The sequence below is a fragment of the Diuraphis noxia genome, unplaced genomic scaffold, assembly GCF_037042655.1.
Source record: "Diuraphis noxia isolate RWA-SAM2 unplaced genomic scaffold, SU_Dnox_SAM2 contig0001, whole genome shotgun sequence".
Classification (NCBI taxonomy): Eukaryota; Metazoa; Arthropoda; class Insecta; order Hemiptera; family Aphididae; genus Diuraphis; species Diuraphis noxia.
Window position 1 is genome coordinate 17437971 of NW_028301711.1, and position 15193 is coordinate 17453163.

The window sequence follows — 15193 nt, forward strand, 5'->3', positions numbered from 1 at the left end:
ATAAAATGTATCACAAATTAAAAATAATAATAATAACAATACCTAGTAATTATTTAAAATTTACAATTTAACTTTAACTTTAACAAAATAAATATTACCTCAGCCTTGTAGTTACGAGTAGTATATTATTACCATAAAATGTATCACAAATTAAAAATAATAATAATAACAATACCTAGTTATTATATAAAATTTACAATTTAACTTTAACTTTAACAAAATAAATATTACCTCAGCCTTGTAGTTACGAGTAGTCTTTTACCATAAAATGTACATATCACAAATTAAAATTAATAATAATGATACTTGGTTTTTTCATATAAACATTTGGAATTTAAATTTAAATTAAATATTATTAAATATTGTCTTATAGAATATTCAATTATAAATTTTAATTTTAATTTATAATATTTATGTTTGCTTCCATTAAAGCCAACTTCCTCTCTTTGACAATGGCAATCCTTTCTAAGAGCAGCAACTTCTGAGTGTAGTACTCTTTAAGAATTTTATTTCTGTCTTCACTTATGCTAATTACTTGTAAAGATGCATTGACAGATTTTTGAAAGACATCTAGTTTACTAGAACATTTTTAATTAAAACCACTTTAATTATGTTTTGTATGTATAAGTTTTAGGTATTACTTTCATACCTTGCAAAATACAAGTTCATGTTAGGTAATTTAAGTTTAAAATACATACACTCAACCATATTTCGAGTGTCCTTATTTAAAGTTGTAATTATTGAAATCTCTCTTTAAATCTGACTATCAAAATTAATGGGTAACATTTGATTTTTTTAATACATAGTATATGTCAAGGCCCCCTTGATTGAACAGAAATTAATATTTTTTATAGCATATGATTTTTTTACATAAAAAAAGTTTTATCCTTTCTTTGAGTGCCATTGTCACTAATAAAATATCAATATATTACCTGTTTTTAGTTTTTAATCCAACTTTGTCTTCCCTCTTGCTGTTGTCTTTACTGGTATTATCAGTCATAATAAAATCTTGTAATGGTCTGTAATAAAATATGATTTAAATATATTATCAAATAAAATGTGTAAAAAAAAAATATTTATAGTTACATTATGTCCGTAGACACAAGTTCGATTGATCTTGGTAGTGATAAATCTGGCAAACAAGTCTCTGTCTCACTTTTTTCGTAATCAATTTGTGATTCAACTAGTGGACTAAAAAATATTATATTGTTTGGTTTAAAAATGTAATTATTTTAATTACTACTCTCAATTGTTATTGGAATTTTCAATTGTTTTATTATAAATTATTTTATTAAATATTTAATGCTTACTGTAAACTATTGGTCGAAGAATCCACTGTAATTTCATATCCCTCAAAAGAGACGATGGGTTCAAGTGTATTTGGTTGACCATAAATTGGTACATCACCTATTATACCAACAATTTTTTCATCTAATGGTGCTAACTCATTCTCTAACTCATAGCTCCCTCCACCTGTTTTTCTAGTACTTTTTTTAAGTTCAATACATCTTGTTTTGGCATTACACTTCATATCTGTCCAACACTATTTGGTATAAAAATAAAAAATATGTAAAACAAAAATTAGTGATGAGTTAATTAATTGGTGTTAATAATTAATATTAGTCATTATTCATTAATAATTACTTTTCTCCATTTGTCAGCGGTCTTGTTAGCACCAACCATAGAATTTAATAACTGAGTTATTTGTTCCCATAAATTGTGAGCCTTTTTGTGGGTGAAGCTGGAGGTAAATTTACCTCTTTTTAAATCCGTATTATTCTCCATAAACTCGACGAGTGCTTCCTTCTGTGCATTTGTTACGGACCTTCCTTTGCATTTCTTTAGGCTCATAGTGTTATAGTTATTATAAATTTATAACTTCAAAGTTCAAACTAACTACTAAGTACCTATAAGTATTAAGTATTATAAATACTTTAGGCTTAGATAGTATTTGGTAATAAATTGGTATGATTTAATAATATTAATTAACTTTTGTTATCATTCAAATTAATGATAACAATTAAAAATGTCATGGAAAAAATATGATTTTATTCGACAGTCGAATGGAGTGTCGAAAGTAATTTATTATATTCGACAGTTGTTTGAGAATACGATTGATCGAAAATATCGATATTAACGATCGAATATTGTCAATCGAACCATATTGTTCGATTATCAGATTCGATACCTTTGAGAATAGGCCCCCAGGGCCCAACGGCCGAAGACGACCACTGACGCCTCGGTACTTACACTGTTACCGCTGAACTGAAAAGACTCCTAACAGTCTACTACGTCTCCCGGACTCCTTGCCGGATAACACTCACACAGTCACACGTGGACACCCACGATTTTTTTTTCAACGCAACCATTGTTTTCTTTTTGGTATTAAAACCGTGATCGAAATTCCAACATGATGGGCTGAGCACGCCAATGGGCCGTGGTGGCCATATGACCGGGGCTATGATGAGGCTCCTCTCCAAAAAGGATCGACGTTTCCGACGACCAGGTGGGCCATGTCGGCCACGTGTGCGCCGGCGACAGTTTGTCAGCCTACCCGTATCCCCGGAACGTCAACAACCACCTCAACAGTCAACATCGTGTCGTCTTGTAATGTATTAAGTTCTTTTTCCCCCCATACCCCTCTAAAATTTGGGTGTCGTAATATTTCCTTCTCCCTCTCTCCTATTATATATATATTCTGTTTTACGCGACAGCTCGGGCGGTAACCCTATGGTTAGCCAAATGTTACTATTATATTATTAAATTTCAAACACCGTCGGTGTCACGCGGAACCTCGTGGGCCGACCTGAGTGTCGCAATTTATTATCATTACATAAATGTTTGCCATGTGTCCCCTTTTTCTTATACTAAACTGTATGCTCCCAAAATATTATTATGCTAATTTGTTTCCATCGTATCATTATTATGTATAATACAAATTGTTATTATTACTCTAAAATTCATTTTTTTTTATTTATTTATTGGTCACCTGTTTCCCTAGTTTTAAGTTATGGGTTATCCAAGTACTATTTGAAAATGGCGTTTCATTACCCCATAGTGTTAAACCCTACGAGTTCCGCTGCGACAATCTTAGGATCGTCACGCTGCGCGGCTCGTAGGTCACAACTTGGGTGTTCCCCTCAAGTTGTGGGTGGTTTGCGGAACCCTAGAAAGCTCCGTAATCTCACAACACTTAACCATCAATCATAGTAAACATCAAAATATGTTTCACCATGATTTCAGTATCGTTAAAATGAACAATAGATGGTTGAAGTTTTTCTATTTGATTTTCTATACACACCTTTTCTTGTAAAGTTATGTCTACGGTCTCATGTATAAATTGAATTTTAATTGGTCGACAATATCTGGGTATTATTGGGGCCATCTATATCTCCACTAACTAATTGCAAAGGTACAACAGATGTAAAAAATATACTCGAGTCCGAGTCGCATTCACTATTAAAAACTTGTTTGTATTCACTTTGTTGAGAACTACCATCACAACCCCATTTTGAAATTAAATATAATTTTTCAAAATATTTATCACTCACTGAATCAATAATACTACCATGTGATTTTAAAATTCTTTGAGTAGTTATATCTAATAATGCTTGTAATTTCACTTCAGCACAACTTTCTGTTATTTGCAAACAAGATTTATCCGGATAACATTCATTTTTTGCGTATCTTAAAAGATGATATGCAGGATAAATATTACAACCATGTTTTTTTGCCTGTGTCCTAATTAAATTGTACTGATGCTTTGTCAACTGAGCCTCAATAAGCAAAGAAAGAGCTTCGTCATTAGAAATAACCTTAATTTTATTTTTACTGTCTTTATAAGATTTTTTGTACTTTGAAGCTCTTGTAGGTGTTGTACATGTAATATTTTTTATAACGTAAGCACATTTCCAGATTTTCTTAGAGACATTTGAGCAGCATATGAAAGCATAGTTGGACTATATTGGGTACGTAATTGTTCCGTTTTTCTTCTTTTTGATCGATCACTACTATCATGAAATGATGTGGAAGGCCGACCTCTAGATTTGCCCGACTGAGTTGAAATCTTTGAAGGAAAATGTATTTCAGTGTCTAACCAGATTTTATTTTTTGATAGAAATATGTTCTTTTTTCTCTGTGATGATTGCCATTTAGATTTAAACTCACTAATGAAGTATGATAATAATTTATTTAAGGAATTTTCTGGACATTCTGTTAATGTAACTAAACATTTCTTTAAATGGTCAAATCGTGCATTAAAATGTTTAGCATTAATTTCTTGCATTATATGAAATAATGTTCTCCGACTTAACCCTTTCAGGCCCGAATTATGATCTGATGAAAAAAAAAAATAATTCATGTGTTCTTTACATAAAACATACTTAAATTAAGAGAAATTTCGAATTTTGAAATTTTTTGACTACCCAAACTTGAGTTTTGGTGACTTGTCATTATAATGGAATTTGAGCGTTAAATATAATTACTTACATTACCATTTTAATGGCAATTGGGCTTTAACGTATAACACACTATATCGTATGAATAATCTTTATTCGTAAAAACAAAATATAAATAACAATTTTTAAAAATTAAAAATTAGAACAATTAATATAAAATTAAATAAGACAATAAAAAATAAAGTTTATAATCATTATCACAATGGTTATACTGTGGCAGTCTTTGCAGTTACATAAAACGATAAAACAAATAAAAAACATCCTTCTAAGTAGTAATAACATTAGGTAAATAAATATAAAATATAAGATCATCTGTTACATTGTTAATAATTATATATATAAATTTACATAATTATAATATGATTTAAATATTTAATTATGATAATCATAAAAACAATTCCTTGTCTTGGTAATACATAAATGGACATTGCATTTTTTGCATGCCATATGGGTTCTTTTTTTACACCCCTCTAACTTACAGAATGTGGCATCTCTCAAGTTATCCATGTATACATAATGGCCAGTGTTATCTTTTCTCATCACATCAGTAGGGTATCTATCAATTGAACGATTTTTTTTGCACGGTTTAGGTTGAACTATAGTTTTGTTAGATGACGACGGGCGCCCTCGTTTTCTGGAAGGTGTTACTACAGAACTCCCTATAGAAATTAATGTTGAAGCTAAATTTTGCTTAAAGCCTAATAAGTCCATTACTTCTTTTTTTGGTAAATTTATTGTTTCAGCATCATTTCTATATTCCAACCTTGAATTGCAAGTGGCCATATCAAAGGCATGAAACAGCATACGCAGAGTACATTTTCTAGAGTTTATAAATACTCTGTAATAGCTAATGAGTTGGTCATGCAAATCCACCCCAGTAGTATAAAATAGAGAATTCAATCACAAGATCCTCATCCTCCTCCTCATCCTCATCCTCCTCCTCATCATACGCCACCACCACCACCACCACCACCTCTCCTACTCACCGCTCGCCCATAGGTGCCGCCGTCCCACCACCACCACACCACCATATACCCACCATCACCACCACCACCACCTCTCCTACTCACCGCCCGGCCATAGTTGCCGCCGTCCCACCACCACCACCCGCCCGGCCGTAGGTGCCGCAACCGGTACACCGCTCTCCGCCCCACCACAACATCCAACTACTCGACGCCGCCGCCGCCGCCGCCGTTGTGACGTATAATATTATTATTATTATCAGTGGAAATAATGCAAAAATTTATTTCGATTGTCCAGGACTCGACCTCGAATCTCTTGCCTCACAGACGACTGCTATAATACCACTGGTCCACCAGACCAATTATGTGCATATTATTTTAGCCATTTAAGTGAAGTATATTTAATTATAGGTACGCTATCACATTCCTGCGAGCAGTTCTATACCCTAAACAGATATCACTTAACACATTACTGTGAACAAAATACCGTGAACTTAATATTATACAGTTTACGAGTAGGTACTATCTGTAATTTAATATTACATGAATATAACACAGCGGTTACAAGTCCGATCTTTGGGTACTAACTGTTATATTTTCTAGTAATGTACATCTATATGGGTACCACACGATTGCGTACGATGTATCTTTTTGAGAACACGATTGCATACGTTAACACGATTGCGTACGTTAAACCATTAACTTTAATATTTACCCCAAAAGTCAAATGATTGCGTACGATTTACTGTGCAACGTTGCCAAATTTATGTTTTTATTTTTGATCAGTAAAATTTAAATTTTATGACTTAAGCTATGGTACCACTTAAAAATCTCAATTTTCGACAAATATGTTATAATATAGTATACAAAATAAAATAATTAAAAATAATAAAATGTTTAAATAATATAGTAAAAAATGTTATACTTGGTACCACTTAAAAATCTCAATTTTCGACAAATATGTTATAATATAGTATACAAAATAAAATAATTAAAAATAATAAAATGTTAAAAAAATATAGTAAAAAATTTTATACTTGGAACCACTTAAAAATCTCAATTTTCGACAATTATGTTATAGTATACAAAATAAAATAATTAAAAATAATATAATAAAAAATGTTATACCTTGGTACAACTTAAATAACAAATTTCTATAATATAGATCAATATTGAGCGCTTAACAGTCGATCGCAATCGACCGGTCGATCTTGGACAATTCCAAAGTCAATCATATTAGAATTTATTTTTAGGGCCACGCGCTCTATATGTTTCTTAATAAGTATAAGAAAATGGCAACAGTGCTTCAAAGTTGCAGATAAAAATCGTACGCAATCGTGAACATTTAATGTTCACGATTGCGTATGTCGATACAGACCGTACGCAATCGTGTTTTACCGATCTATATACGCATACTCATCAGACTTATAATACCTTTATACCTATATTGTTCCACGCACACGTGCGCGCGCACACACACACACACACACACACACACATTATACATATATAAAACACTCATATTAGGTATACTTGATATAGTCTCCCACTACAGAACCGTTTCCCCACTATAAGTTATTATCCTCACCATACTCGAAACAATTAGTTAATAATTCAGTGTATGAACATTCAGTCTTAGTTTTGTTTTAACAGTGTCAAGTCGCGAGTTTTATAACAGTGTTATTATGGGTGGATCAATCAGTGAAATGAATCGGATGTACAAATATGTTGCGCCTACATCTCCGACTGAACTTATCGATTGCACTAATTTTACAATCGATTTTGAAAACCGTAAATTTTTAAACGTTGGTTTCGATTCAAAAGATGAGTTCAATATCGTCGTGCAAATAATTACACCGTCGCGCTATGTAAATATTTCTCCAGACTTCTTGAGGCGTATTTACTCAGTGATGGGCCATGTTTTATCTTACATTCTGGATACTACTGTACGTTATAAAAAAATTATTTTTTTGGAAGATGAATTTGTATTGCTCACGAGTATGGTATATAAGGGAGAGCATGTTTTGGTCATCGAGTCTAAAAAAATAGACGGATGTAGAACTATATTAAATCGAAGAGATCTTATGACAATTCAAGATTTAGAGAGCACAATTCTTGAAACCATAACAATGAAAATCGCCATCACACGACCTATTATTTTAAATCAAATCGATCAAATAACCGACTACCTTAAAACCGATTTTAATGTTGATAAATCAGCGAAACTTGAAGAAGTAGTTTCAATAACAAAAGGAATTCATGCCGAATTAATCACAAGCCATATACCGAAAAACAAACAGAGTTTCATACATCAGATAAAATTACTCGCAACTGAACAGCTGGCAATCAAATGGATGGAAAAGCTGAATAACTCTATAAATGTATGAAAATTTATTTAAATATTTCGATAGTTAAAATTTTCGTATCATGATTACTTATTTTTATTACAGAATAAAACGGAAGCTTTTAACGTTGACATATCGCCACCAAGATACTCAATTTTGTCACCGTCGATTATACATGACGAAAACGATTTATCACAGTCACGGGTAATTTAAAAATTAAAAAAAAAATATTTTTCTCGAGTTAACCGTTATTTTATTTTTAGGGTGCTGACGAGGACAGGGGGTTTCGAGAATACTTTTCAACACGTTCGAGTTTACCAAGAGGGCACCAATTCGGAAAATCAAACCTATGGTAATACACACATTATTTACTTGATAAACGGATATTGATAAATTTTTATTACAGGCTGTTGACGAGAACGATGGGCCGACTTACTTTAACAGATTTTCACCATCCCCACCATCTTTGTTTGACTAAACAGACGGCAAGTCTCAATCAACTCAGAGGAATACGAAATTAATTTTTTATTTAATAATATCTTATTAATGATGATAATAAATATTCTTTATATCATAACATGTGTGTTATTCATTTCGTTATACATATCCCCACCATAAAGGATAGAGTAGGGATTAATCCCCGCTCCACACGGCAGCACTGCATAAAACGTGTGACACGAGCATAGGACAAGTCAGTCGTAACCCGCTCTTCAAGAAGTGACAATTTGTGCGTTTGATCCATCATAATGGCTAGTCAACTTATCGACTGTTCGACTTTTTTCGTGGACGATAATATTTTTATAAATATAGGTCTAGATCCGGATTTCTTGTTAAATTGTGTTGTATGTATTACAAGTAACATGCAATGTGTAAAAATGAATGTGGACTTATATGAATCGCTTAATGTATTACTTAAAAACATCAATTTTTCACTACCATCACATTTACTGTTAGAGGAGTTTAAATTGATGTCAATCGAAGAATGCAACGGCAACAACATACTGTCAATCAAATGTTTGCTTCAAGACCAGAATGTGCAGTTGACAAAAGGGAATGTTGCAAGGATCTTACAGTTAAGTGGTGCCATTGAAGAAGTTATCCAGATGAAAACAATGTACACACGGCCCACTGCATTGGATCAGGCATGTAAGATTTCAATGTTTCTCGGAAAGGAAATGCCGTTATCTAAAGATACAGCCATAACCGATGTTGAAGATTATTTGAACCGCATCGAAGTTAGGAAACTGAAAGAATGTATTCCAGTCGCAGGTACTTGCTTAATAGCAGATTTGAAAATCAAAGCACTCAAACAATTAGCAAGAGGCTGGTTATCTTATTCGGCAAAAATTGAGGTAATACAAACATATTTTTGCATATTATTTTATACTAAACAAAAACATTTTTTTTTTTAGCCTGAAGTCAGCAGACCTAAGACAAGAGCAGGAAAATGGGAAATAGCAAGCCGTAGATTGAGTTTTGGAAAATAATTAAGTATGTAATATTTTATTGTGACTGTGGTACATTAATAAAAAAAACAAAAAATGTAATATTTTATACTTACATTTTTATTGTGGCTTTGGTCGATGATAATAAAAAACAACGTGATATTTAAAAAAAAAAGTATTTTTATTTACAAACTATTTACAATTTCCTTACATCACCATTAAAAGGGTTATAAGTTATAATTTGATCGTGTAAAATGAGGCAATAAGCTGCAGTCTTCGCTGGAATGGCTTTGCCTGTTTCGAACTCGATGCGTAAATCAACAGTCGACGATTTTACGTTGTCGTTTTGTCGTGATAAATCTACGACTATGATTGGTACGTATTGTTCAAAAATGGTTTTTGACAGTAGAGGCTCACTATATTCTCTATCGTAGTATGATTTTTGGAAATCTGTATATGCTTTATATAAAATGGCCGTAACGTTGTTTGTGAAATCTGAACGGAAATCTTCGTATGGATACACTTCAGAATTTAGATGTATTTTAAGGTTTTTCAGGTAACAGTGATCGAATCGTCCAGACGGATTAAATAAATTATTTTTTCGATCTGTTTGAAAGCCAATTAATGTAAATCTGGGTTTCTCGAGCAAACTGCTCGATTTAACCGTCCACGAATGAGAAGTGTTCTGAGGGAGAACCGGATATTCGCACAAGTCCCAATTTCTGAACGCACACGAGAGTTGTTTACGAGAGTCTAATACTTTTAATAGTTTTATTTTTTCTTTGTCACTCACCCTGATAACCGGCATCTTCCAAATAATTTTACTCAGCTCAATCACTACTTTTTTGAGTTTTTCTTTATTGTCATTCGCAGTGGTCTCGGAAACGTACAACGCATCAGAGTCCGTAGACGATCTGTTTAAAATGATTTGTTGGTTGCAGTTGAGTAGTATATTTTTATAATCTTCACAAAATCCTAACAAGTGTTTGAGCGGGATACAACCAGCAAATTTGTTATTTAACGTGAAATTTTTATTTTCACTGACATTCATTTCTACGTCCCAAGCAGCATTTTTTAGATTGTTCAATTCATTCGGTGTGTGTGAGCAAAACCCTTTAAGACTCGATGATATTCCAGGAGATTTTAATTTTTGTATTTCAACACCGTTAATTTCATACCGGATTTCAGAAAACAAAAACGCCAAACCATTATTTGTAAAATTAATTTCGTTCGCATTAATTTCGTTCGCATGTGATGCAATATCTGCCGGTATATTTAATTTACCTTCAATATAGAGATAGCTCTCGCAGGGGAGAGTGTAAGCGTCCATATTTTGAATGGATATTCTAATTTCGTCGTTATTGGATAAAGCTGTCGAAGAATAGGGGAGGAAAGAGTGGTACTGCATTTGAGTTATTTTGCATTCATCTTCATATCCGCCGGCCACGTCCAAATACATGTCATCCATGATTATAGAACTTTTAAAGACCGTAGAAATGATAGATTGTTCTTTGTTAGTTTCTTTACAATCGGCGTACGTCTCGACGTATTAATCTTGTTAGTAGAACTGTAGCGACTCTTGATAGCATTTCTTTTTATATAGCTGTTGAACTTAATAGCCATTTTAATGTTTAATTTGTATACGAACTGTGATTGGCTCCCCTCTTAAATTGATCAAATTATTATCTTGATCTCTTAGTACTATATTCACTTTACTTATAGACGAAGAATTAAGCCGGTAGAAAACTAGATGTTTTGGGACTTCTATGATTTTATGTCCAGGCGGTGAAGAAGGGAAAAACTCGTGTATAGTCTGGCTCGGTATACCATTACTGAATGAACCAGAAATTAGATTGCAATCTATTTTTATACAGTTAACTTTCATTATGTTGACTATCCGTTCAGATTCGTGTAGTGTCTTGGCAGAATAAACTTTATTCTCAAACCCTAATATTTTCGATATATTATGTTCAATAGTGAAATCAACATCATGACTACACGTCATCGAGCATTTCAATGTGCTTCCATCGGCCTTGAGTTGAAACAAAGTAACATGATTCGGTAATAGTTTTTGAATCATCGAATCCAAGTTAATTATTTCGTACGATCCCGTAGGTATAGTCACAGTCACACATTTTCCGAGTGAATCGTGAAAACCTATTGTATTGCAATCCGGTTCTACGTTTGGTATAGAATTATGTGTTTGCAGGCTTAAAAGACACAGCTGAGAGGTATTTTGTACTTCTAACGGCGGGAAAATATCACAAGACATTTCGCTGGAATTACCGTTTAATGTTATCGTGTACATGATAAAAATTTCAAACACAAATGACCACAATTATATGTGTTATAACGTTGATGCCTAGTGTAATTATATTGTATTTTACATCCGCTGAGGTACGATTGTAGTTCCAGTGGTGGTGATAGATTTCCAAAACTGTCGTAATATTCTACTTGTTTTCCGATTTTCTTATACGCTACCCAATGAGTTCCGGTACTTTTTTCAACGTCCAAATTGATAACAGCCGATTCTTTATGCTTAGGACGTTTAGGTAACCTATCTCTGGAAAACACTCCGATGAAATGAGGTATTTTCATTATGTGCGCGTGTTTTATAATTTCATAATCGTACAAAGCTCTTTAGGGTAACGTAGTAATTAGTTTTTTTTCCTTTTTACGGTTTTCTTCACAGATTTATGGACTCCCTTTCTTTTATACGAACTACCTCCTTGTGAAGAGAGATATACCTTTACCTTTCTCGATCTTATACGAGCCACCTTTATTAGGGGCGAGGTATAAACCTCTGCCCAAATGTGTAGGTTCATTTCTATTGAATTCGCTAACGGTCTTTACGACGTTAGCAATACCCCCCGTCAGCGCTCCGAGTGCGGATAAACCGGCAAAAATTGGTATCAGTGGTAACATTTCTCCAGTTTTCGGTAAAGGTATAACACGAGGTACCCGAGCTTTCTTGCTGTTTTTAAGAAATATTTTTTTAGCTGCCACAAAACATTTTTTTGTTAATTTCATCATGTTTTTTTCTTTCATATTTTTTTTAAATACATTTTTAGCTGCCTTGACTGCTGCGTTGAATCCACATCCAGCACCCATTTTTCGTTTTGCCTTCATGCCAGTAGTGACCAACCACGCTGCTGCCTTTTCTTTTAAATTAGAGTCTTTTGACTTGAATCTATTCCAAGCCGGGTTTTCTAATATATAATCTGCTTTTTGACGATCAGTCAAAGAGTTGCTGTGATCATAAGCGATATCGTGTTCTTTACACAACGAGTCTAGGGGGTTGATACCTTTATCGCCGCGATCTAATCGTTTTTTCAATTTTGTACCTGGGCCGCAGTACTGATAACCTAAAATTATGAGTCGATTATATTGAATGTTATGTGTGTTGTATGATTTATAATTACCCGGTAAATGAAGTTCAAATGGTAATTTGTTTATAAGAGTGTTCACGATACCTCCGCCTTTATTCTTGTTGTTTCTTCGAACGGGTGACATCGTGTAATGATTAGATTACAGAGATTACCCAAGTATTTATAATGAAGTTTGTAGATCAAGAAATAAAACTCACAGTGGAAAATGTCGACCCGCCTACGAGTCTCCAATCGAGGCATGGGAAGCTTTTACCGAATACTTGTCGTGCTTTAGTTGTCGGGCCTTCCGGATGCGGCAAGACAAATTTGATTTATGCTTTATTGACTAACATCAATGGTATACGTTTTCACAACGTTTATATATATTCGAAAACACTCGATCAACCTAAATATAAAATGCTTTGTGAAATTTTAAAAGATGTAGAGGGCGTTCAGTTATTCACTTTTCACGAAAACGACGAGGTTGTCCCACCAGAAAAAGCATTACCAGATTCTGTTTTTATATTTGACGATATTTTATGTGAAAATCAAAATATCGTACGTTCTTACTACACGCGTTGTAGACACAACAATATCGACGTGTTCTATCTAGCACAATCATTCGCTCGCATACCCAAACAACTTATTCGAGATAATAGCAACATGATTATATTATTCAAGCAAGACGAGACTAATTTAAAACACGTTTATATGGAACACTGTTCGGGTGATATGAACTATTCTGAATTTAAAGAGTTTTGTACTTTGTGTTGGAGTAGGGGGAGATTTAATTTCGTCGTGATAAGTAAAGACTGTGAACGTGACAACGGACGGTATCGACACGGTTTCGACACATTTGTCGTTGTATAAAACAATGTAGTTCATTCTCAACCATGGAAGACAGAAGTGCAGTGTTGAACGAATTAGTTATTGCCAAGAAAAACATTAAACGTAAATTTGAAGCATTGAAAAGAGGTGAAGCTGATATTCAATCTTATGTAACGCAAACATTTAAACCAATAATCGAACCGTTGAACAAATTACAAAATTCCGAAGCCGGTAATAATGAAATTATAGCTGAAAGTACCCCATATATAGCATCCGATAGCCAGTCTGAAATTTTTCGTACATTAGAAGAAGAGGAAAAAGATAAAATATATGGTCCAAAAAAATATTCTAATGGAAAAAGCAAGTTAGGTCAAGAAGAAGTAAAATTCAAAAACAACGCAATAATTATCAAAGATACGTCTTATCAGCTAACGCCTGGACTTGTTGAGTTATTATGTTTCAGATATCCAATGCAATATACTGATAATGATTTAAATACATATAAAGAAATACTAATACAAACTTCAGCACATTTGACACAGGACGGTGCAAAAATTAAGAAAGGTGGTACAAAATATACACAAATTATTCGCAAGCTATTTCCATCGGGAATGGGTGTGAAATTACAAACACATAATTTAGTATATTGGAATGACCCAAATGAGCTGGTTGATAGGTTGCGACTTCTTTTAGCCTCTCAATCTGCTGGAAACACTGGGGTTTCAAACGAAATATTATCTATTTTTGAAGAACTGTACGAATCTGGTATAACAAGGAAAATACCAAATGTATAAACGCAACATAGCTATCGAACTTCACAGACCGGCTAGGAAAAATTATACGAGGCGAAGAGTAAATGTGTATGGAAAAAACGATTTGTGGCAGGCTGACTTGGTCGAGATGATTCCATTTTCAAAGAAAAACAAAGGATATAATTATATCCTCTGTGTGATTGATTGTTTTACGAAATTCGCCTGGGCCATACCATTGAAAACAAAAACAGGGTGTGAAGTGACCAAAGCCATGTCTACAATACTTGTAGATAGGTCGCCCAAACTGCTGCAGGTAGATAATGGCAAAGAATTTTATAATTCAAAGTTTGACATGTTAATGACTAAGCATAATATAAAAAAGTATAGCACATATTCCACGACAAAAGCCTGTTTTGTGGAAAGGTTTAATCGAACTTTAAAAACAAACATGTATAGGGAATTCACTGCTCTGGGTTCACAAGAATGGATATCAATTTTACCTGACCTAATCAATAATTACAACAATGCGAAACACAGAACGATTGGGATGACACCATTGCAGGCAGACGAAAATCCTTCACTAGTTACTTTGAAACAACGCACAATCACTAATAGAAAAGTAAAATTTCATGTCGGCGATAAAGTTCGAATAAGCATTCACAAAGGAGTTTTCACAAAAGGGTATTTACCCAATTGGTCAACAGAAATATTTACAATAGTAAAAATAAATAAAACAATACCACCAACTTATCAGTTACACGATTATAATGATGGTCCGATAGCCGGCTGTTTTTACACCGAAGAATTATCTAAAACCAATTATCCAAATGATTAATTAATCGAAAAAATTGTGCGTAAGAGGGGGAATCAGATATATGTCAAGTGGGTGGGATTTGACAATTCCCATAATTCATGGATACATAAGGACGATGTTAAAAAATAGTTTCAGTGGTTGTTCAGAAGTGAATCTGTTCGCTACAACAAATTATTATAAAAACTAATTCATCTAAAAATATGTCGTCGGCTATCTTGGACG

The 15193-nt window shown here is 33.4% G+C and overlaps 2 protein-coding genes and 1 pseudogene across 2 annotated transcripts; 2 read left to right on the top strand and 1 right to left on the bottom strand.

Moving 5' to 3' along the window:
• Positions 1-3347: 3347 nt before the first annotated feature.
• On the bottom strand, positions 3348-4360 carry LOC149060036 (uncharacterized; annotated as a pseudogene).
• Positions 4361-6942: 2582 nt separating this feature from the next.
• Positions 6943-8341, top strand: LOC149060037 (uncharacterized). The gene is made up of 4 exons (XM_089216666.1): positions 6943-7800; positions 7870-7968; positions 8028-8116; positions 8171-8341. The coding sequence occupies exons 1-4, from the start codon at positions 7105-7107 to the stop codon at positions 8283-8285; spliced, it is 999 nt and encodes a 332-aa protein (XP_089072792.1). The 5' UTR covers positions 6943-7104; the 3' UTR covers positions 8286-8341.
• A 154-nt stretch (positions 8342-8495) lies between these two features.
• On the top strand, positions 8496-9251 carry LOC149060038 (uncharacterized). The gene is made up of 2 exons (XM_089218227.1): positions 8496-9116; positions 9177-9251. Exons 1-2 carry the CDS (start codon positions 8511-8513, stop codon positions 9249-9251), a joined length of 681 nt encoding a protein of 226 aa, XP_089074353.1. The 5' UTR covers positions 8496-8510.
• The last annotated feature ends 5942 nt before the right edge of the window (positions 9252-15193 follow it).

Coding starts and splice junctions, on each gene's coding strand:
- LOC149060037 (XM_089216666.1), top strand. CDS start 7,105: ATGGGTGGATCAATCAGTGAAATGAATCGGATGTACAAATATGTTGCG. Junction 7,801..7,869: donor AGCTGAATAACTCTATAAAT/GTATGAAAATTT, acceptor TTTTTATTACAG/AATAAAACGGAAGCTTTTAA. Junction 8,117..8,170: donor TTCGGAAAATCAAACCTATG/GTAATACACACA, acceptor TTTTTATTACAG/GCTGTTGACGAGAACGATGG.
- LOC149060038 (XM_089218227.1), top strand. CDS start 8,511: ATGGCTAGTCAACTTATCGACTGTTCGACTTTTTTCGTGGACGATAAT. Junction 9,117..9,176: donor CTTATTCGGCAAAAATTGAG/GTAATACAAACA, acceptor TTTTTTTTTTAG/CCTGAAGTCAGCAGACCTAA.